General features: G+C 38.9%; 1 protein-coding gene across 1 annotated transcript in view; it reads left to right on the top strand.

Annotated features, from left to right (window-relative positions):
- Positions 1-22,555, top strand: part of Jmy (junction mediating and regulatory protein, p53 cofactor) — a 74,722-nt gene that overhangs the window by 18,415 nt on the left and 33,752 nt on the right. The window contains exons 2-7 of the mRNA XM_008853333.3: positions 2,109-2,282; positions 8,012-8,162; positions 9,666-9,835; positions 17,498-17,663; positions 18,767-18,954; positions 21,302-21,388. Coding sequence (XP_008851555.1) covers positions 2,109-2,282; positions 8,012-8,162; positions 9,666-9,835; positions 17,498-17,663; positions 18,767-18,954; positions 21,302-21,388 — 936 coding nt within the window. The remainder of the gene's footprint in view (positions 1-2,108; positions 2,283-8,011; positions 8,163-9,665; positions 9,836-17,497; positions 17,664-18,766; positions 18,955-21,301; positions 21,389-22,555) is intronic.

The raw sequence follows: 22,555 nt of genomic DNA, 5'->3' as shown, positions 1-22,555 counted from the left end.
GTGGATCATGCATGCCCATATATAGAGGTCAGAAGACAACATATGAGATCTAGTTCTTTTTCTTCATGTGGGTCACTGTATTGAATTCAGATTGTCAGGCTTGGTGGCAAGTGCTTTTACTTGCTGAGCCATCTCACTGGCCCTAAGTTTTTGAGATGAGTCTCTTTGTAGCCCAGGCTGATCTCAACTTTTGAGCCTCTGTCTCTACTAAATTTTTTTTTGCATGTTTGTTAGAGAATATCTTAATTTCTCAATTTTACTGGTTAAAGAATTCTAGATTCAGTAATTGTTTCCCCTAGGACACTGAATGGTTCATTCCAATCTCCTCACATTTATGTGTATGAGTGTATTGCCTTTGGAGGCCAGAAAAGGGTGTTGGAGGCCCTGGAACTGGAGTTATGGACAGTTGTTAGCTGCTGTGTGGATGCTGGGAATCGAACCTGGGTCCTCTGGAAGAACAGCAAGTGTTCTTAACTACCGAGCCATCTCTCCAGCCCCAAGATTTCTTTCAATTTTTTATGTGCATGAATATCTTGCCTACATTTAAGTACATGATGTACATGTAGTGCCTGTGGAGTCCAGAAGAGGGCTTCAGATCCACCAGGAACTGGAGTTACAGATGGTTGTGAGCCACAGTATGGGTGCTGGGGACCAAACCCTGTATTCTGCAAGAACAGCAAGTTCTCTTAACCTAACTCCTGAGCCATCTCTCTAGCCTCTGGATTTCTTTTTTCTTTTTCTTTCTTTCTCTTTTTTTCTTTTTTTGGTCTTTTTGAGACAGGGTCGGAACTCACAAGAGCCCTTCTGCTGAGTGCTGGGATTAAAGGTGTGCAAAACATGCCCAGCGTAGCATCTGGATTTCTTATTCTTGATCTTCTATAGCTGTAGCAGTTTTTCCTTCTGATTTCTTTGAAGTTCTTAGCTGATTTTCTACAGCTTGAATCTGAAGCCTATGGGTAGTTCTGTGAAGTATCCTGTGTGATCTGAGAATCCTGGATCTATGTCCAGCTTGAGTCTTTTTTTATACATTCTGACAAACTACCTTATGGAGTCAATTTGCATTGGATGTTATTCTTAATAAGTTGGATTGTGACTATTTTTTTCCTGTTTGTATCTTCCGGTTTTCATTTCCTTTCCCTTCCTCTTTTACTGCCTTCTTTTGAACTAATTGTGTGTGTGTGTGTGTGTGTGTGTGTGTATACGTATGTATGTATTAGAGTTTGACTTCAAGCTATTGTATTCGTATCCTATTTCCTTCATTATTTATTTGTGGTGCCAGGAATCAGTCAGACCCAGACCTTTTAAAGGGCAGACAAGTGCTCTGCCACTGAGCTCTGCCCAGCCCAAATTATTATTTTTAAAATTATACTTTAAAAATATAGCTGGGTGTGGTGGCACACGCCTTTAATCCCAGAGGCAGGCAGATCACTGTGAGTTCAAGGCCAGCCTGGTCTACATAGTGAGTTGTAGAACAGCTGGAGCTACAGGGAGACCCTGTCTTAAAAAGACCCCCCCCCAAAACAACATACACACACACACACACACACACACACACACACACATATGTGGAGGTCAGAGGGCAACCTATGGGAATTCCACTTGCACCTTGTGGGTTTGGAAGATTGAACTCAGGTTATGAGGCGTGGTTCCAAGTGCCTTTATTGAGTAAGCCATCTCGCAGCCTTATTTCAGCATTTTGAAGATGGCATTTCACTCACTGCCTTTGTTCTCTACTGTTTTGTTTCTTTGTTTTGAAAGTCTTCCTGTAGCCCTGGCTGGTCTTGATCTCACAGAGATCCACCATCCTCTACCTCCCGAGTGCTGGGAATAAAGAATGTGCCACAATGCTTAGTAATGAATTGATGGGGGTGGTTATAATTAGAGAACACTAATAAATGAAGATTTAAGGGCAGGTGGGTAGTGTGTACTCTTTCACACCCAGTGAATTAAGCAGTGGTCTTGAGTAGTGAGATACTTAAAGCATAGGAACAAGTGATGAAATGTAATCCAAGTGTTTAGTTTCCTCTTGATAATGGGTCAAAAGCAAATGAAATATTTATAGGCTATTATATTCAGTTTTCCTAATATTGAAACTTTCTTGTTCATAGCTCTTGGACAAACATAAAAATATAGAGAGCATGGTGGAACTTTTGGACTTGTATCAGATGGAAGATGAAGCCTACAGCAGCCTTGCAGAAGCTACAACTGAACTCTACCAGTATTTACTTCAGCCATTCCGAGACATGAGAGAACTTGCCATGCTGCGCAGACAGCAGATCAAGGTATTTTCTAAAACCTAAATTGTAGCCACCTAACTTGATAGTTTTCAGGCTGTCTGGCTATATATTTTAAGTACAAAAAAAAAAACAAAACAAAACAAAACAAAAAAACCCTTTTTAAACAGTGCAGACACATTCTTGGCCCTTTCTTTGCAGAGGTCCTTATTTTGAAGATTGATTGTCATAGTCTCCATTAATACATTTAAAAAGCATTGAGCCAGGCGTGGTGGCGCACGCCTTTAATCTCAGCACCCGGGAGGCAGAGGCAGGCAGATCTCTGTGAGTTCAAGGCCAGCCTGGTCTACACAGTGAGTTCCAGGACAGCTGGGACTACAGGGAGACCCTGTCTCAAAAAGACAAAAAAAAAAAAAAAACAACAACATTGAATTGTCAGTTGTTTTTTCATAAACTGGGTACTTGGAGGATTAAAATGGTAGCAGGAACCTAAGACTGTTGGGTTCTGAAATTTGCTTAACTTTTGAAAACCAACTTTAGATGTTTTGAGACAAGCACAAAGGCCAGTAAAGACCTGGATAATGTAGATGTCTCAGCCACTTTTAGATTGTTGACAGTATTTGCAGTCCTCTGCTGCTCAGCATTGACTACTTGAAACTTAGTTGCAATCTTAGCATATTGTTAATTTTATCTGTTTGTATTGGGTACGTATTAACTAGAATCTGAAGGTTGCTCAGCTATTGTCACTACTTATTATTCCGTTTTTCTTGGGAAGCAGAGTATGAGGAGAAACAGATCATATGTTTGTGTGTGTGTGTTTGTGTGTTTTGACACAGGCCCCCATTACTGGCCTGGAACTCCCAGGTTGGCCTTGAACTCAGAGATCTGCCTGCCTTTGCCTCTTGAGTGCTGGTTGTCCCTCAGATGCCCCATTTATTCATGTTTATTAAATACAGGCATATTTGCTAGTAGTTCACTATACTTAGGTTTCGAGCTCACACAGTGTGTTAGATGAATACATGTTAAGTGGTGCTATTGTACAAATTATTTTACTTTTTCTTTTTGAGACAAGGTCTTCCTGTAGCCAAGCTGGACTAGAACCCACTAAATGTAGACCAGGTTGGCCTGGATCTCCAGAGTCCTAGGATTAAAGGCATGGGCCACCACACCTGTCATCTCATTTAAATAATCTTATGTCTTGCTTCATAGACAAGAAAACTAACATTGGCTTCATTTATATTCTTGTCTTTAGCTAATAGTAAAGCTACTACAGTTATAGGACTACAGTTTCAAAGAACGTTTTAAAATTATAGTAATGATGGTATAGTTATGTTAGAAAATGTACGCTCACTAAAAGTTATTATGACACAAGTGGTGGAGCACGTCTTTAATCATAGCACTTGGAACAGCAGAGGCAGGGAGAGCATCAGGTTTTTCAGTTTGTTCTCAGTTTTAACTTTAGTTTGATCTGTTATTTTTTTCTAATTTGTTTTGTGCTGGGCAAATGCTCTACCAGTGGCTTCGAGGTTTTTAAATTGGACCTTAGTTTATAAAGAATTATGTGACATTAAGTATATTTGTTAGGAGGGGAAAGGTCTAAAATTGATAATAAAGAAGCCAGAAAACCACTGGTGGAGCATTTGCCCAGCACAAAACAAATAAATTAGAAAAAAATAACGGATTAACTAAAGTTAAAACTGAGAACATTGAAAGTAGAAATCACCAAAAAGCGAAACAAATTAGACAAAAATCAGTGAAACCAAAATGTGTATGAAAAAATACACATTTCAGGGGGCTGGAGAGATGGCTCAGCAGTTAAAAACACTTTTTAATTTGTTGTGAGGAGGAAGCATTTAGTATTTCATGTTAAATAGTAGAGGTGATAAACATTACCAGTGAAATCTACCTGATGACTTTATATCCTTACTCAGGAACTAAGGGTCCAAGTGTAACCAACCGTGACTAGTAATAATCAGATACATAGAGATTAAAGACACATGTGCAAACATCTAAGTGTTAGTAGCTTTAAAAACATAGGAAACAGCATATTTTAAAATGAAATGGAGATCTTCTTTAAAGGGTAAAAACTCATTCGATTTTATGCCTTATAGGGTTTATACTGAGTTCAATATTGTATAACTATTAATTCAACTGTGAACCTAAAAATTTGCAGCCACTTTTGAAAGAGATAGATATATCCTTGCTCTGGAATGTGTTACTGAGTATGTTAAAGCTGTAATGAAATGCTTCTAATCATGTGGTTATTAAGTTTTTAAAAAATTAAAAAACAACAAAAACTTACTGACCTTGCAGAAGACCCGGGTTCGAATCCCAGTATCCACATGGGGATCTGACAGCCTCTTCTGTCCTCCTTGACATTGCATGACACAGGTGCACTTACCTACATGCAGGCAATACACACACACACAAAAAAAATAATAATAAATAAAATATTTTAAAAAATAAAAAGAATACACATTTCAGTATATTTTTAGAAGCTTAATCTAAATTAATTTTTTGAAATCAGTAATCATTGGAGATTTCTATCAAAGATTAGAGGAAGAAATAATGCCATCGCAGTACAAAGTCAGGAAATAAAGGCTACAAGTTGGTTTAATACCTGTCTCCACCTTGACAGATAGCAGGCGAACATGGCTTTCTATACCACTTTCCTGTTTTTTTGGTTGATTTTAAACTTAGTAGCTATGATGCTACAAATAATTGTTAAGAACTTTGCTTAAGACTTTTACTGTAACTAAGACATTAATCAAGGGTCCGCTTGAGTTCTTTTCCTAACTTGGGAAATCCGAAGACGCAGCAGCAGTATGGGTCAGCAGATCATGTGCTAAAAACAATGACAGCTTTGTTTTGAATTTCAAGGCGAGATAGAAAACAGAGCCTGTTTTAACATGGAAAAAAGTGTGTGTTGTTTTAGGTAGCTAGGGATGTAAAACAAGTTTATAAATACAGATTCTCTGGCATGGACTTTCTTACTATAAAGTACATCGTTGCTGGGACATTGCATTTGATGAGAAAGTTCCTATGGTATTTCTGTGGGTTATTAGGATCCTAGGGAGAACCTAACTTTGAGAAATATAGTAGCATAGTGTAACTTTTCCAGGCATTGAGACTGTTTGTTCAACGATGAACAAGTATGGAGAGATTTGATATACTTATTTTTGTTTTATGTGTATGAATGTACCTGAATCCAGAAAGGATCCTCTGGAACTGGAATTATGGGCTGTTGTTAGCTGTCATGTGGGTGCTGGGAACTGAATCTGGGTCCTCTGCAAGATCAGCCAGTGCTCTTAACTGCTGAGCCATCTCTTTCAAACCCCATGGAGAGCTTCCTAATATACCAGCCAAGAAGGTGATATTCTTTTTAAAAAGGTATTTTTTATTCGTGTTGATCAAAGTGCACCATTTAATCATGCAAGTAGAAATGATCTCTATATTAATGTTCTGAGTTAGGAGTTTTGAGCTTCGATATTCATTATGTTTATTTCTATTCCATCTGTTGGTTGATTTTTTTTTAATCAAACTAGTAATTTCAGCAGTGAGAGTTTAATAAAAGGATTTGATAACTAGATATAAAGTGATCTGGATAATTAAGAATGCAAAGAAAGTAGCTCTAAGTTACTTCAAAGGAAGCGGCTGTAAAAAGGAATCACCACTCCTAGAGGTGGGGAAACAAAGGAAAGGAGCTGGTGGTAAGAGTTAAATACAGAGGCAGGCCCTGTGGAGCTGGCCATATGATCCTGTAGTGCCCTTGATGAACAGACCCATACCTCTAGGGATAACACTTGGAGTCCTGCTGCTGGTTTATCTTGGTGAGGAGGCAGTTAACACTCTGAGACTGGGAATGGATTGGATTCTGTTTCTACTTGAGGAAGGAACTCCTAGTGCTGGGGTGAAGATGCAAGTATGAGATGATGCCTGCAGCAGCAGCAAAGTAAAGATTTGCAGATAGGAAAAACAAAGTCTCCCTCCAAATTCTCCATTGACAGAGCCTGAAAAGGGTTTGCTGATTCCAAACAGCTTTACAAGGTAGAAGGAAGATGATGGAGAGGAATTTACAGCCTTCAGAATTGTTTTAACCACTGCACTTGAGAGTCAGTTAAAAAGCAACTTAAACAAAAATAATGTTCTATTATATATTTGAATATGTGAAGGTAGCAAATTCCAAGTTAGCTTTACATAAAATGTCAAAGACTTTAAAATTTCTGGTCAAAAAGCTATAATAGAACTAATGTTCCTTTCTCTTTCCTTTGCACTATGAATAAAAAGATAGGAAGTTTGTGTCATTGAAATGGATTTCTGTCACAGTGTCCTAAGAGGTTAAAATTTATCTTTAAATTTTAATCTTAAAACCAGAAATAATTGAAAACAAAAGAGTTAACAAATATTGTTACAGGAGATGAGTCCTCTAGAATCCAAGTTGAAATACACATCTGCTGCTAGATGTCTCACAGTGGTTTCTGTTGCCTAGCTTTAAATGTATATATATGTATGTATGTGTGTGTGTGTGTGTATATATATATATATATGGTTTGTTTTTTCTTTTGATGTGTATGCATGTATTGCCTGCATGTAGGTAAGTGCACCCGTGTCGTGCAATGCCCACAAAGGTCAGAAAAGTGTGTCAGATTTCCCTGGAACTGGAACTAGCTGTTGTTAGCCACCATGTGGGTGCTGATAATCAAACCCAGGTCCCCTGCAAGAGCAGCCAGTGCTCTTAACTGCTGAGCCATCTCTCCAGCCTGTCCTTGCTTAGTTTTGAAGCAGTCTTTTTTTTGTACAATAAAGCATGATATATGTACATATGGTGCATCACTGTTCTTATTAAAACATAACATGTGAAAGCAATTTGTGGAATATTTTTATATTAATACTGCTTCCTATTGCTTTAACATTTACCTGTAATTTGGTTTTCACTTTTTTATTTGACTTTTAAAAAATAAGTTTAAAAAAAGTTGGGTATATGCACATCAAGTTATCTTTTCAACTCTTTTTAGACACATGTGTTTACATATACCATTTCTTTAAATGAGTAGAAATATTAAGAGTGCTTGCCTGGGATGGGCCAGGCCTTGGTCCCTCAAAAAGAAAAACAGTTGGGGCTGGAGAGATGACCCAGTGGTTAAAAGTACTGACTGCTCTTGCTGAGGACCTGGGTTCGATTCCCAGCACCCACATGGTGGCTACGAACTGTCCTTACCTCCAGTTCCAGGGAAATCCGATGCCCTCTTCTGACCTCCCCAGCATTGCATGACATGGGTGCACTCACATACATGCAGGCAATACACACATACACATAAAATAAAAATAATAAAATATATTTTTAAAAAACAGTGAATAAAGGAATATAATTTATCCAGAGTCTTTTTCAACATGCATCTGGGCAGGGTTTTTTGTTGTTGGTATCAATCTTAAAATCTGAGTTTATCATATCTAACGGAATTTTACAACTACTATAAAGGAGAAAATAAATGGCTCCTTATCTCAACACTCAAATAATAAAAGGCTTCATTATGCATTGTTTGCTTATATATTAAGGGAATAGAGAGATAAAAGATGGTGGAAAAGGAAGAATGGAGAAGTAGAGTCCCACATCAAATATTTTAAGCATTATTGTTAACATAATGAGTTCTCTAGAGAAGGATACTAGTAGGATCTTGATTTTGGCACCAAGCCCAACTAGTGCCAGGATTCAGTAAATGTTTGACAGACGAGTAAAAGAAGATGTAAAAATGTTCTTCCTTCCTTTTGCTCTAAAGATTTCCATGGAAAATGATTATCTGGGACCTCGAAGAATTGAGAGCCTCCAAAAAGAAGATGCTGATTGGCAGCGGAAAGCTCATATGGCTGTGCTGTCTATTCAGGATCTCACTGTGAAATATTTCGAAATAACAGCTAAAGCTCAAAAAGGTAAGTTTTTCAGTAAAATCCCTTAGGAATTTAAGTGTTTTATGATCAGATTAAAATGGGAAAAAAGTGTGAAAGGGCAACTCACCCCAACAGTTAGAGAATAGCCACTATTTGCAAATCAAGGTGACCTTTCAGCTCTTCTACGCACATGTGTATGCTTACCAATGAAATATTTGTTTTTGTCTTTTTGAGACAGGGTCTCCCTGTAGCACCAGCTGGCTTGGAACTCACTATTGTAGACCAGGCTGGCCTGGAACTCACAGGGATCTGCCTGCCTCTACCTCCCAAGTGCTGGGATTAAAGGGTCACCTCGCCTGGCTATTATTATTTTTATTAGAGCCAAGGTCTTGCAGTATAGCCTTGACAAGCCTTTAACTCAGTATTTAGACCAGGCTAGCCTGGAACTCAGATCCACCTCCCTCTGCCTCCTTGGAGATGGGAGTAAAAGGCATGTGTACCCATTTCCAATAAATTGTGTGTGCGTGTGTGCGCGTGTGTGTGTGTGTGTGTGTGTGTGTGTGCGCATGAGTACATATATGTACTGTGGCAAATTGCAGAACTCTTCTCTCTTCTATCATGTGAGTCCTGGGGGATCTGACTCAGGTTGTCACACTGGCCTTTACTTACAGGCATCTCTCCAGCCCTCTGTAATTTAAAATGTTTAGTGTAATAGTACTCCTTTATGTCTTCAGTCAGAAGGTAATTTTGTAATTTCTCTATTTAGATGAGTCTTTGTGTGTCTTTTTGTGTTACTGGTTTTTTTGAGGCAGTATTTAGCTATGGTGCCCAGGCTGTCCTTGAATTCTCCATCTTCCTGCCTTAGCCTCCTGAGGTGCTGGGATTATAAGTGTGTACCTCCATGTCTGGCATTCTGTCTTTGCATTTCTTGCTTTATACAAAGCCAACTATAGCCTAATTTTGACCTATTCCTGCATAGCTTTTAAAAACACCCTAAAGATCCTCTTCTGTCCTCTGCCAGCACTGCATGACACAGGTGCACCTACCTACATACAGGCAATGCACACACACACACACACACACACACACACACAAAAATAATAATAATAAAAAAATATTTTTTAAAAAAACTAGAAAAAAAAACCCTAAATAAAAAACAAACTATACCCCCACCCATATACTTTAAAGAAGTATTCATGTTAAAATATCATGTTTTAAAAAATAGGTTGAAAGCCGGGCATGGTGGCGCACGCCTTTAATCCTAGCACTTGAGAGGCAGAGGCAGGCGGATTTTTAATACCTTCAGCATCTAAAAAATAATCCCGGACCCCAAAACATTTTAAATTTATCAGACAAATCATCTGCAGAACATTATTTCTGAGGGTGAATTAAAGATATCAGAGAATGTATGATGCTGTTGAATTATATTTTAGAAATGTTAAAGGTAATTTACCATGAGGATCAGTGAAATCTAAGATTTTATAGTTCTTTAGTATCAGGTGGTTTTATGTCTTACTACCACTTTTAAAAAATTATTTTTAACAGCTGTGTATGATCGAATGCGAGCAGATCAGAAGAAATTTGGTAAAGCATCATGGGCAGCAGCTGCTGAGCGTATGGAAAAACTCCAGTATGCAGTTTCTAAAGAGACTTTACAGATGATGAGAGCTAAAGAGATCTGTTTGGAACAGAAGAAACATGCACTAAAAGAAGAGGTAACAAAAGCCATCAGTAAAAATACATAAAAAATTTAAAGTTACATAAAAATAGATTTGTTAGCCAGGCATAATAGCAAATGCCTTTAATCCCAGCACTCAGGAGGCAGAGGCAGGCAGATCTCTGTGAGTTCAAGGCCAACCTGGTCTATATAGGGAGTTCCAGGCTAGCTGGGGCTACAGGGAGACCCTGTCTCAAAAAAATACCCCAAAAGTTAAAAATTTTTAAAAACTTAATTTAAAATTTATTAGGTGGGAGTGCATGCCAAAATGTTCCTGTTGGCCAGAGGACTTCTTTGTGGAGTCGGTTCTCTCCTTTCACCTTTATGTGGTTTCTGGAGTTCGAATTTAGTGTTCCTGGGATCTGCAGCATTACTACTCCAACATTATAATTACACCTGAATGAAAAAGCCTTGACTCTTGGGTCCAAACTCTGAGGATGCTCATTCCTCCAGAGATCTCTTGGTACTGGCTGTACGCTGAAACTGCTAATAGAACTGTGTCTGGAACTATGTCCTCAAGTCAGGCCCACCCATGATTTATTTAAAATAAAATGGTTTCTCCAGCCTCAACTGAGGAAGTGCAAGCTTGAATCCACACTCTATCAAGGACCTTTCCATCCATCAAGCTTTCTTCCCAATCTTTACTGTTTTGAGCTACTACATGGGTGCTTGGACCTTAACCCTGGTTCTGCAAGTGCACCAAGTGTTCTTAACCACTGAACCTTCTCTCTAGCCCCAAGTTAATCTAGTTTTAAATAGAAGGAGGGCTGGAGAGATGGCTCAGTGGTTAAGAGCACTGACTGCACTTGCAGAGGACTCGAGTTCGATTACAGCACCCACATGGCGGCTACGAACCATCCTTAACACCAGTTCCAGGGGAATCCAAAGCCCTTTTCTGACCTCCACGGCATTGCATGACACGGGTGCACTCACATACATCCAGGCAATACACTTATATACATAAAAATAATAACAAAAAGATAAAAATAATTTTTTTTAAAAAAAGAAGGAAAAAAGGGGGAAAATGTCAGGTTATAAAGTCCTTCCCACAGTTTTTTGTTTGGTGTTTTGGGGTCTTTTTTTCTTTTTCTTTTTTTGGAGACAGGGTTTCCCTGTAGCCCCATCTGGACTGGAGTTCACTATATAGACCAGGCTGGCCTGGATCTCATTGATCTGCCTACTTCTGCCTCCCAAGTGCTATGATTAAAGGTTTATTCCACCAAACCTTGCTTAAATTTTTTTTTTTTTTTTTTTTTTAGCATTACATATTCTTAGTGGGTCATTGTGACAAATGTGTTCAGTGACTAGGCATGTCTAATTCCTGTTGCACTAATAGTCAATGGTGTTAAAAAGAAAGCATAACTTTCATAATTACTGCCTCAAAGGAACAACACATTGGATTCTTTTGAAACATCAAAATTTTTTAATACTTCATTCCCCAGAAAATTGAATTTACATATTCACCATAACCCCCCCCCAAAAAAACGAAACCCAAAATCTGTGATAGAGCTGAACCCAGAAAAAAAATTTGCTTTGCATTATATATGACTGTTCTTTTGCCTATATACTGTCCTTCTTCATCAGCCAGTGGTTACTCTCATTCTCCTTTTGAAATGCCTGTTTACACACATACATGTATTTGTCTAGATTGGTTTTTAAATCCCCGCTTATTAGAGAGCTCCCTGATAGAATTCTTGCCTAGACTCACATGATAGCCAGCACTAATATAATAAAATAAAAAATTAAATAAAACCATTTTATTCAAATAATAACATAGCATAGAATAATCTAGAGGGTATAATTTCTTAAGCACAATGGTTCTTAGTCCATTAACTGAATCAGACAACCATCAACACAGTGCTTACATACAAACAAAGGAATAACAAAGTAAACCCCTGAGGGTACTAGCAGGTCTTCCCCAATTTTACTTCCTAAGCATTCCTCCCTTAGGTTTCCATAAGTGCAATTATGCAATGTATTCTGTTGACCAGACTTTCTACTCTGAGCATATTTTCAAGATTCACACGTTATTCATTCCTCTGTTTTGTTGCCCAAAGGTATTCATTTCATTGTTTGGTCATCCACATTTTTTTATTTCATCAGATGAGAAAGTTTGGGTTGTTTCTGCTTTTGAAAGTGTCATGAATAATGAAGCTATGAGCATGTACATAATAGTGTTCACATGGGTGCGTTTGTGTGTCTTGGTATGGAGTAGACTTGAGTTTTTTAGCCTTTTGAGGCACCATCAGACTGTTATACAAAGCAGCTGTCCCACTGTATGTTCCCACTGGCAGTGTATGACTGTTAGAATTTTCAGCACATCTTTGTATGTCTTCTAAAAAATGTCTCCAGATATTTACCCAGCTTTTTAACTGGAACTTTCTTGTCATTGTTTTCTTTTGATTTTGTGTTTCCTAATTAAGGGTTTGTGAGAATCCCATATACATTTCTATCACCCAATATTTGACTGGTTTCTTGTTTCTTGAGTTTTTCATAATGATTTTTAAATATTATGTCTAGGTCTGAGTATGGTGATGCATGTCTGTAATTCTACCACGTTCAAGGTGTAGGCAACCAAGACCAAGAGTTGAACATAACCAATTCAAGCCTACCTCTGCTATATAAGACCCTGTCAGCCCCCTTCCACCAAATTGAATATGTATTTTAGTTCTTAGAACAAACTTGTCATGTCTGCTTTTGTTAGTACAGTTTTATATAGAATATGTTGCTTCATGAATCTCTTTTTACCTGAGGAGTTATAGTATAATGTTCTGCAATGATACTTTTGGGGGATGGAGGGGAATAGGGTCTCATTTTGTAGTTCAAGCTACCTTTAACCTTGTCTTTTTAGTGCTGGGATTGTAGGCAGGTACCCCTATTCTGGGTTTAGTAACTAATTATGCTTTACTTGTTTGAAAAATAGTGTATGAAATAGCCTGTAAAGTCTTTTACCTGTGATCTAGAGAACAATCTTTTTGTTAGTAGATGTGCTGGATAGCTTTAGTGTCAACTTGACACACCTGGGGGAGCCTCAATCCGGAAATCGTCTCTATTGGACTGGCCTGTGGCCATGTCTGAAGGGCATCTTCTTGATGAGTGATGTGGGAGGGCCCAGCCCACTGTGGGTGATGCCACCCCTGGGCAGGTGGGCCTGTGTTGCATAAGAAAGCAGGCTGAGCAGGGGCCAAAGAGAGCAAGCCTGTAAGCAGCGTTCCTCCATGGCCTGTGCTCCAGCTCCTGCCTCCAGGTTCCTGCCCTGAGTTCCTACCTTGGGCTCCCTGATGAACTGTGACCTGGGAGTTGTAAGACAAATAAACCCTTTCCTCCCCAAGTTGATACTGGTCAGAGTGTTTTGTCACAGCAATAGAGAACAAACTAAGACAGTAGATCAAATCATTTTTTCCTCCCCTCTTGCTTTTACTTGTTTGCAGTATTAGAAGGTAAAATTGGACCTTATCCTGGACAAAGTACAAAGTACTCAATCTCTTTGAAGGATTTCATCCCCATCTCATGTTCCCCTGAGGCATTTCTACCACAGTCTTCTTTTAATGAGCTTGTTCTTTCTTGTTACTAGCCGCACTTTTATTGCCTGTAGGGTACTGGCTTTGCCTTCATCACATTGGTTAGCTTTGTTGTGTGACCTGTCTGAAACTGAGCTGTTCTGGCAATACAGAGTACCCAAAAGAACTGTGGGGTTAGACTTCTTTCTCACTGCTAATGCAAGAAAGCTTAGCTCCCAGTAAGTTTACCTCCAGCGGTTGAGGAAGGAAGGGGCTCAAATAGGGTCCAAGAGCTTTGAGATAGGTCTCTATGAGATCATTTTCTATGGGCCACATCCCATTACTCTAATAGTCTCTTTTTAAAGTTGTAGCTTATGTCTGAATTCTTCAAAGGATCTTTAAAAAATTGCCAGTTAGTCATTCTTTCCAGGTTTATGCTTGTTGTGTATATAATGTAGGTATTGTGCTCTATATGTACTTAAGTATGACGATGTCCCATGTCAGTTTTAATAACCTTAAAGCACCTACATTACTCATGAAAAACAGAACATACATGAATTTTTAAACCCATCCCAAACAAATTATTTGCCTCTATAGGGTTTATTGGGTTTCTTTCTTTTCTTTCTTTCTTTCTTTCTTTCTTTCTTTCTTTCTTTCTTTCTTTCTTTCTTTCTTTCTGTAACACAACTGTACCCTGCAATTTAGATTATGGGAGTCCTTGTCTTTTATATTTTATATATTTATTTTTGTGTGTCTGAGTGTTTTGCCTGCATGTATATTAGTGTGCCATGTGTGTGCAATGCTCACAGAGGACAGAAGAAGGCATCGGATCCCCTGGAATGGGAGTTGCAGACAATTGTTAGGTGCCTTTTGAGTATTGGGAACTGAATCAAGGTCTTCTGCAAGAGCCCCCAGAGCTCTTAACCACTGAGGATCTCTTTAGCACCTTTGGGTTGTTTTTTTGAGACAGGGCTCACTATGAGGCCCTGGATCACCTGGAACTTGTTGTATAGATCAGGCTGGCCTCCAGCTCATACACCACCCAACTCTGGAGACTTGTAACTGGGGCTACAGGGAGACCCTGTCTCAAAAATACAAAAATAGTGTAAGGATTGTTACTTTTAATTAATACTTTCCTTTAATTTGGTATAGGATAATTTCTTTATTCATTGAAACAGAAGATACTAAAATTAAGATACCATCATGAAACCAAATCATAGAAAGCAGAGTTACAATTCAGTTATCTGGTAGATTTCTATTTTTGATTTGTAGATTAACAGGAAAACCAGAAACAGTATTCCAGCTCTGTGTAAAAGCCTTTTTTATCGGAGAATTTTCATTCACCCCCAGATAATTTAAGCCATTTAAACTTTTTGGTGTATTTTCTATTATTTTTTAAAATTTTTTTGTCTTTTTTGTTGTTAAAAGACAGGGTCTCCCTGTAGCCCCAGCAAGCCTGGAGCTGTGTAGACCAGGCTGACCTTGAACTCCCAGAGATCCACCTGCCTCTGCCTCCCTGGGATTAAAGGCCTGCACCACCATACCTGGCCATTATTTTTTTTTTTTATGTGTATGAGTGTATTGTCTGCATGTGTGTAAGTGCACCCGTGTCCTGCAGTGCCCTCGGAGGTCAGAAGAGGACATCAGATGCCCTGGAACTGGAGTTACAGAGGGTTGTTAGCCTCCATGCCGGGTGCTGGGAATAGAACCTGGGTCCTCTGTAAGAACAATCTATGCTCTTGACCACTGAGCCATCTCTCCAGCCCTAAAACTTTGGGGGGAGAGTCTTTTTTTTTTTTTTGAGACAGGGTCTTCCTGTAGCTCCAGCTGGCCTGGAACTCACAGAGATCTGCCTGCCTCTGCCTTGAGTGCTGGGATCAAAGGTGTGTGCTACCACACCTGTCTATGTCCTATTTTGTACCATCACTAATTTGATAATATTAGAGACCACACCTGGCAGCATTTAGATTTCTTGACCATTTCTGTGAATATAAATAAACAGCTAGCATGTTTAGCTGCATGTAGTGAATTATTCTTGAAGCTAACTCCTTTATTTCATAATTTTGTCTTTCTCCTAAAAGAATGTAGCTAAATTATAATTAAGGCTATATTCCCCTATTTCAGCTTTATTTTAATTCATGGAATAATTAACATTTATTAAATATGAGCATTTAGGATCCCTATAGGCAGTACTGTACATCAGAACATCCTGCAGTGATGGAAATATTTTGTCTTCTCCAGAGGACTATTGGTATAATTCTTCTGTTAATATAACTCTCATGTCTTTAAATAATTTCTATTTATTTCTATGTATATGTTTTGCCTGTTTGTATGTGAGTGCACATGTGCATGCAATGCCTGCGGAGGCCAGAACCAAGCCATGTCTCTGGCCCCAGGAATATATATATTCCTTAAAGTCTCAAGGCAGATGATATTCTCACGTTTATATTTTATAACTTAGGGTAGAGAGGCATGATTTCCTATTTTCAACATTTCTCTCCTAGCCACTACACTTAAGCCCATTTTGGGTCTGTTATTGTTTGATCGTTCACTGATTTATAACTTAATTTATTAAATTATTTTTATGAAATTTATCAGCTGAACCCAGGTTTATTTTCAAAATGTGTATCACTGCACATTTATACCCATTGCCTTTTATTTCAGCAGAGGCAGATGGGTCTCAGTGAGATCCCAGTCCAGCTAGTCTTATCTAGCCACTTCCAAGCCAGGCCATTTGAGGCTGTAGAAGGTACTTCTCTCAAATACAAACACACAAAAAAGTCTATTCTAATTGTTTTGTAATCTGTAGGAATATCTAGATTATAAAGCTAAATGTAAAAGCTTGTTTAAAACAATATTTCTGTGCCGGATTGTCCATCACCTTGACCATGACAGAAGTGTTTATTTAGCACCTCTTTCTATCCTGAGCTGTCCCAGAGCCATTAGTCAGATATCTCCCTCATATTCTGAGGGCCTGAGTAATGCCACATTCAAAATTTTCTACTCTGTTCCATTGGCCTTTGGTGTAGTCACTTCTGGAATATCACTTAAAGCCTGGGCCTCTTTACCAGTGCTGCCAGACTCTACAGGGCTCACTGTTTGTGCCTGTGTCCTCCTAGGTTGTCTAAGAATGAACCTTTAGTTTGCAGAACAGTGGTAGGTCTCAGAGACCCAGCTATGACCAAGGGATAAAGGAGAGTCCCAGCTCTCTGAAGTAATTCACTTTTACCTCTCTGTTATAACTATCAAAGTATGAGTTCAAATTTTCTATGTATCTTATATGGAAAGGGATCCCTATAATTCAGCATCTGCCTTTGAGATTGAGAACAAACCATTGACATTTGTGTTGGAATGACAATGCTTAGGAGCTGTGAGATAGAAACATTACAAATTTATTTTATGGTAATTTTTTTCACTGTTTCATGACTTGATTATTACTGCACAGAAACTGCTTACAGTGGGTGACTGGATTCTCTTCCCCTCACTACCACCTCATTTCTCTGGTAGTATAAGCTCAGCATTCTAAATAAACTACTTTTCCACAGTCGTTGTTTCCAAGTCTGCTTTGGTTGTTTTTTGTTTTAGTTTTAGTTTTATTTTTTTTTTTTTTTTTGTAAAGGCATGGTCTCCCTGTAACCCCAGCTGGCCTGAAACTCACTATGTAGACCAAGCTAAAGTATAGGTGTCTTCTTTTTCTTTCTTTTTACTCCCACTCCTCCCTTTATAAGATAGTAGAAAATGAATCTAGATAGTATTATTGCATATGGTATACAAACACTTCACAGTTGAGCTATCCTCATCCTGGTTTACTTTTTATTTTCAGATAAATGTCGCTGTAGATTGCCCAGACTGGTCTTGAACTTACTCTTTAGGACTGGCCTTGAGCCTGTAATCCTACTGCCTCACCTCCTGAGGAGCCTTGTGTCACTGTGCCTATCCATCTTCCCTTCCCTCCCTCACTGGTTTGCCGTGACTGGCCTCAGACTCCTTGGATTAAGTAATCTTCCTGAACCACAGTGCTGCACCCATCTCAGAAGTCTGGGTTTCATATATACTCATTTCTTAAAACAATTGCTTCAAGGACTTACTGGATAAGTCTAACCATCCTTTGCTTCTTTTTGTTGACTCCAATTAAAAATATTTTTATTTTCTCTCTGCAGATGCAGAGTTTGCAGGGTGGCACAGAAGCTATAGCTCAATTGGATCAGTTAGAAGCTGATTATTATGACCTGCAACTTCAGTTGTATGAAGTACAGTTTGAAATCTTGAAATGTGAAGAGTTACTATTGACTGCACAACTGGAGAGCATCAAAAGACTTATATCAGGTATAATGTGCTTATTAACCATAGAAGCCAACAAAAAAAAGGAAGACATGGAGAATATGTACGTGGATGCCACCTAAGTTTCTCCTAAGACCTTAGAAAGAAATTGTTAAAATGCTAGAAGGAAATCACCACTGGCAAACTGGAGGGTTTTTAAAAAATATTTTTATTTTATGTGTACAAGTGTATTGCCTGCATGTGTACCCATGCCATGTAATGCCACAGAGGTCAGAAGAGGGCTATAGATAGATCCCCTGGAACTGGAGATACAGGTGACTATTAGCTACTTTGTGGGTCCTGGAAGGTGAGCCCAGGTCTTCTGCAAGAATCACCAGTTCTTAAACTTTCAAGGCAGTTATTGAACTCAAAGAAGTGGTTTGAGAAACTCAGTAGTGTATCTATATGTTGGTTTTGATTATCTTTGTAAAACACCTACTATGTTAAAGAATACTTTATCCAGAATCTGAATTTTCAGAACTGTGGAAATGAACAAGCCCCAATTTTAGTCGAAGAAGTATTAGCAGCTGATTACTGTTGGGTGAGGAGGAGCTGACCTTGAAGGGAGAGACTCTAGATAGGCTGACCAAACCCCAGTGGATGAACTTGCACTGAGGATCATCTAGGGATACTAACTTTACATAATAGGCCTTAACACAATGACAGATTGTATTAACTTCAGTGGAGGGCCTATGGGCACATACCAGAAGGGAAGAGGGAAGGGGTATTTCTGTATAAAATACACAAAAATTCAATTTAAATTTTTTTTAAAAAAAATTAAATCTGAACTTTGCATGAGTTCAGTGAGAGAGAAGAATGAGGCCTATTTTTTGTTGGTATTTTTGAGACAGTATCTCCTTGTAGCCCCAGCTGGCCTGAAACTCACTGTGTAGACTGGGCTGGCCTGGAACTCTCTCCTGTCTCTGCCTCCTGAGTGCTAGGATTAAAGGCGTGTGCCAGGACGCCTGGCTTCAGGCCTATATTTATTGAGCATTTACTGTGTGCCAGACACCACAAAACATTTTGAATATTTCAGTCTGTGAAACAGTATTTCCTGTTAGTCACCACTTAACCAAGAAGCCTGTTCTCAACTACAACTTCTGTCGCAGAAAAGAGAGATGAAGTGGTATATTATGACACTTACGAAAGCATGGAGGCCATGCTGGAAAAGGAGGAGTTGGCGGCTTCTGTGCATGCACAGAGGGAGGAGCTACAGAAACTGCAGCAGAAAGCAAGGCAGCTGGAAGCAAGGCGTGGGCGTGTCTCAGCCAAGAAAGCCTACCTCAGAAATAAAAAGGTATTGAAATCCTGCTTTCATTCATTTATCCATAGCTAATCATTCACATTGTAATGTGACTGACATCAATTACTTCCACTTTTTTTTTTTTTTGGTCTTTTTGAGACAGGGTCTCCCCATAGCCCCAGCTGTCCTGGAACTCACTATGTAGACCAGGCTGGCCTTGAACTCACAGAGATCTGCCTGCCTCTGCCTCCCAAGTGCTGGGATAGTGCTGGGATTAAAGGCAGGGGCCACCATGCCCTGTACTTCCACTTTTAAAGCTAAATAACCATTATCTCTTCTCAATTCTCAGTTCATTATGTTAAACATTTATATTTCTCTTAGTGGTGATATGCTCTCTAACAACCCTCATGGTGACTTGCCAAAGGGCATGACTACAAGATCCCATGTGATACATTAAAGGGAGAACTGAAAGGTTCTGCTTGGAAGGTGTAATTATCCTTAGCCTTACTTAGTAAGGGTGGAAGTTAAGAACATGGGATGTTAAGAATATGAACCGAGGTACAGCTGATTAGGAGTGATCAAATCTGAATAGTGGGTAGTTCTGACTCTTTGCAGAAGAAACAGTAAGGATGTACTTCTTGTTTTTTAAACACTTCATCATTAATATTTTATAGCTCAGAAAGCAAGAAGTCAGCAAACCATTTTTTGGCTGGATGCTGAAAAGACATCACAAAGACCAAGTCTTATGAAAAATTGAGGAGGTCCTGTGTAGTAAGATGAGGCCCTTAAGAACAAAAGAACTTTTGAGGGTGTGCAGAAAGAATGAAAGAGAAGTCCAAGTTAGAAGAAGCAGAAGCCTAGGTATGGTGAACAGCAGTTTTAATGCTCCAGAGACATCAGCAAGAGACAAAAATGAGTACATTGTGACATCCTGTATTTGAAACCGTTGGGTCCTCATGTTTACTGTTTGGGGAGAGAGTTGGAGCAAGAGCTAGAGTACAGTGGTGGGGAGGGGATGATCACAGAGCGAGGTGCCTGCACACACAGTGATAAAGAGGAAACTAAAAATGTTGACCCTAAAGAGAAAGCTGCAGAGAAAACTTGTGACTTAAAGAACAAAATGTACCTTCCTGCTTAATAGCACCATGTATTCCATTGTTTACATGTCACTGTGCCCAGAGTTACTGGCTCCTCCCTGCTTGGTTTATCTGGCACCATTTGTTTAATAATATTCAATTTTCAAATATCATTAAGACTTTCTCTAATTAAAAGAGTGGTCAGAAAACCCAGGTTCAATTCCTAGCACTTATATGCCAACTAGCAACCCTCCATAACTCCTGTTCCAGGGCCTTGAATTCCTCAGGGGTGCGCTTCCACACATGCAGGCAGTGAAGGATATGTGCTTGGAGAAAACTTCCAAAGGGCCCCAACTGGTTTAGGAAACCTTAATCTCTGATCCAAGCTAATTTCCAACCCAGGAATTGTATGAAGCCCCCAAACCTGGGACTGTGTTGTCTCAAAAAATAAGTAACAGCTGGAATTGTCTCAAAATCTCCAAACTGACACTTACTTTGAACTAGGAAAATAACCCTGTCTCCCTCCCTTTCCCAATTCCCCAACCCTTATAAGCAGCCCTTTTTTGAAATAGGGTCTTCCTGTAGTCCCAGCTGTCTGGAACTCACTATGTAGACCAGGCTGGTCTTGAATTCACAGAAATCCTCTGCTTCTGACTCCCTAATGCTGGGATTAAAGATGTGCACAACCATGCCCCACTCATCTGTCATTTTCACAGCTCCTTGGTCCATCCCAATCTAACATTTTCTAACAGTCAATATAGTCATACACATAAAAATTTAAATAAAATATTATTTAAATGACAGAAGGTAAGATGAAGTATGATATTGCTAAAAACTTGGCAGGCAGGTTATATGAATTATTTTGTAGAGAAGTACCTATCTGCCAATATATTATAATTAAGATAATTTTACTTTTGTGTCTTTAAGCTCTCTTTTTAGTACTGACAAAATATGTGACCAGAAAACTGTATTTTCATGATACTTAAACGAAAACCAGACAAAAATCATGGCTTTAATGCATTAGTGGTAACTCAGAAATACAGACTTCATGCCAGTGGTTTGTAATATTCTTTCTTATTTTGTCCAGACTTATTTAAAGACCATAATGATTCTAGTCATAGCTGAGAGAGACATTTGAAATTGAGCATACTCTGGTCTACCTTGCCCCATCCTGCCCCCTCTAAAACAGGAACTCCAGGGAAGTTCTGTAAACTTCCACAGTATTTGGCATATACTTTCACAGTCCAGATGAGAAAGACACGTAGTTTGCTTGGTGTAGGTTGTCAGATAATCCTTGAATTAAAATGTATTATCTGTATTTACAGGAAATTTGTGTTGCAAAACACAATGAAAAGTTCCAGCAGCGTTTTCAGTGTGCAGAAGAATATAGAGCCCATCACACAGTGCAACTAGTAAGTTGGGATTCTCGGGAGACTTGGAACAAAAGCTCTTATTTCTTTTTTCATACCATGGTATATCTAAAAAGTCATCAACCAGACCCTTGATCAATTTATGGTAAGAGTTGTATGGTTTTGCATTTTTCTGTTTAGGTGTTTTGAGTTAATTTTTTATAAAAAGCATTTCATTGTATACATCCATACACTTGTTTTAACATCATTTAAGTAACTTTTGTTTTGCTGAGTGAATATTGCTGTTTAGTCAAAGGTCAGATGATATGTGTCTGTATGAGTTTCTTTTGGAGTTACTCTATTCATTTAATCCAGATCTTTTGCCTACATGTACTTTAGAGTACACAAAAATAGCTTGCCATTGAACCTGTAGATCAGACTGAGAGAAGTGATATCTTGACGATAATTGAATTTTCCTCCATACAAATAAGGACTGTGCTGGATAGCTTTAGTGTCAACTTGACACACCTGGGTTGAGGGAGCCTCAATCGGGGAATTGCCTCTATTGGACTGGCCTCTGGCCATGTCTAAGGGGCATCTTCTTGATGAGTGATGTGGGAGGGCCCAGCCCACTGTGGGTGATGCCACCCCTGGGCAGGTGGGCCTGTGTTGTGTAAGAAAGCAGGCTGAGCAGGGGCCAGGGTAAGCAGCATTCCTCCATGGCCTGTGCTCCAGCTCCTGCCTCCAGGTTCCTGCCCTGAGTTCCTACCTTGGGCTCCCTGAACTGCATGTGACCTGGGAGTTGTAAGACAAATAAACCCTTTCCTCCCCAAGTTGGTACTGGTCAGAGTGTTTTGTCACAGCAATGAAGAACAAACTAAGACAAGGACCATTTAATTCTCTCATTTATCAGTTTTGTGATTTTCTTCATTTTAGATCTTACAATATGACATAAAGGTGTAGATTTATACCTTTTCTTTTTCTTTGTGAGGATTAATAGTATGTGTTTTTTGTTTCAAAGTCTAGTTGGTATACTGCTTATTTGTTAGAAATTGATTGCTGTAATGGCTTATTTCATGATTTTTTTTTTAATTTCGGTATAATTTTTTTCTAATTATTTAATAACAACATGATTAGAAGCATTTCATTACAGCATTAACATATTCAATAACAATTTCCAGAGCAAAGATGCTTCTCTTTCAATGAAACATTAATATCATAGAGTATTGA

Source organism: Nannospalax galili, unplaced genomic scaffold (assembly GCF_000622305.1).
Source record: "Nannospalax galili isolate Female #2095 unplaced genomic scaffold, S.galili_v1.0 scaffold45, whole genome shotgun sequence".
NCBI lineage: Eukaryota > Metazoa > Chordata > Mammalia > Rodentia > Spalacidae > Nannospalax > Nannospalax galili.
The sequence above is the reverse complement of the archived record's forward strand: the minus strand, read 5'-3'. Positions and strand labels throughout refer to the sequence as shown.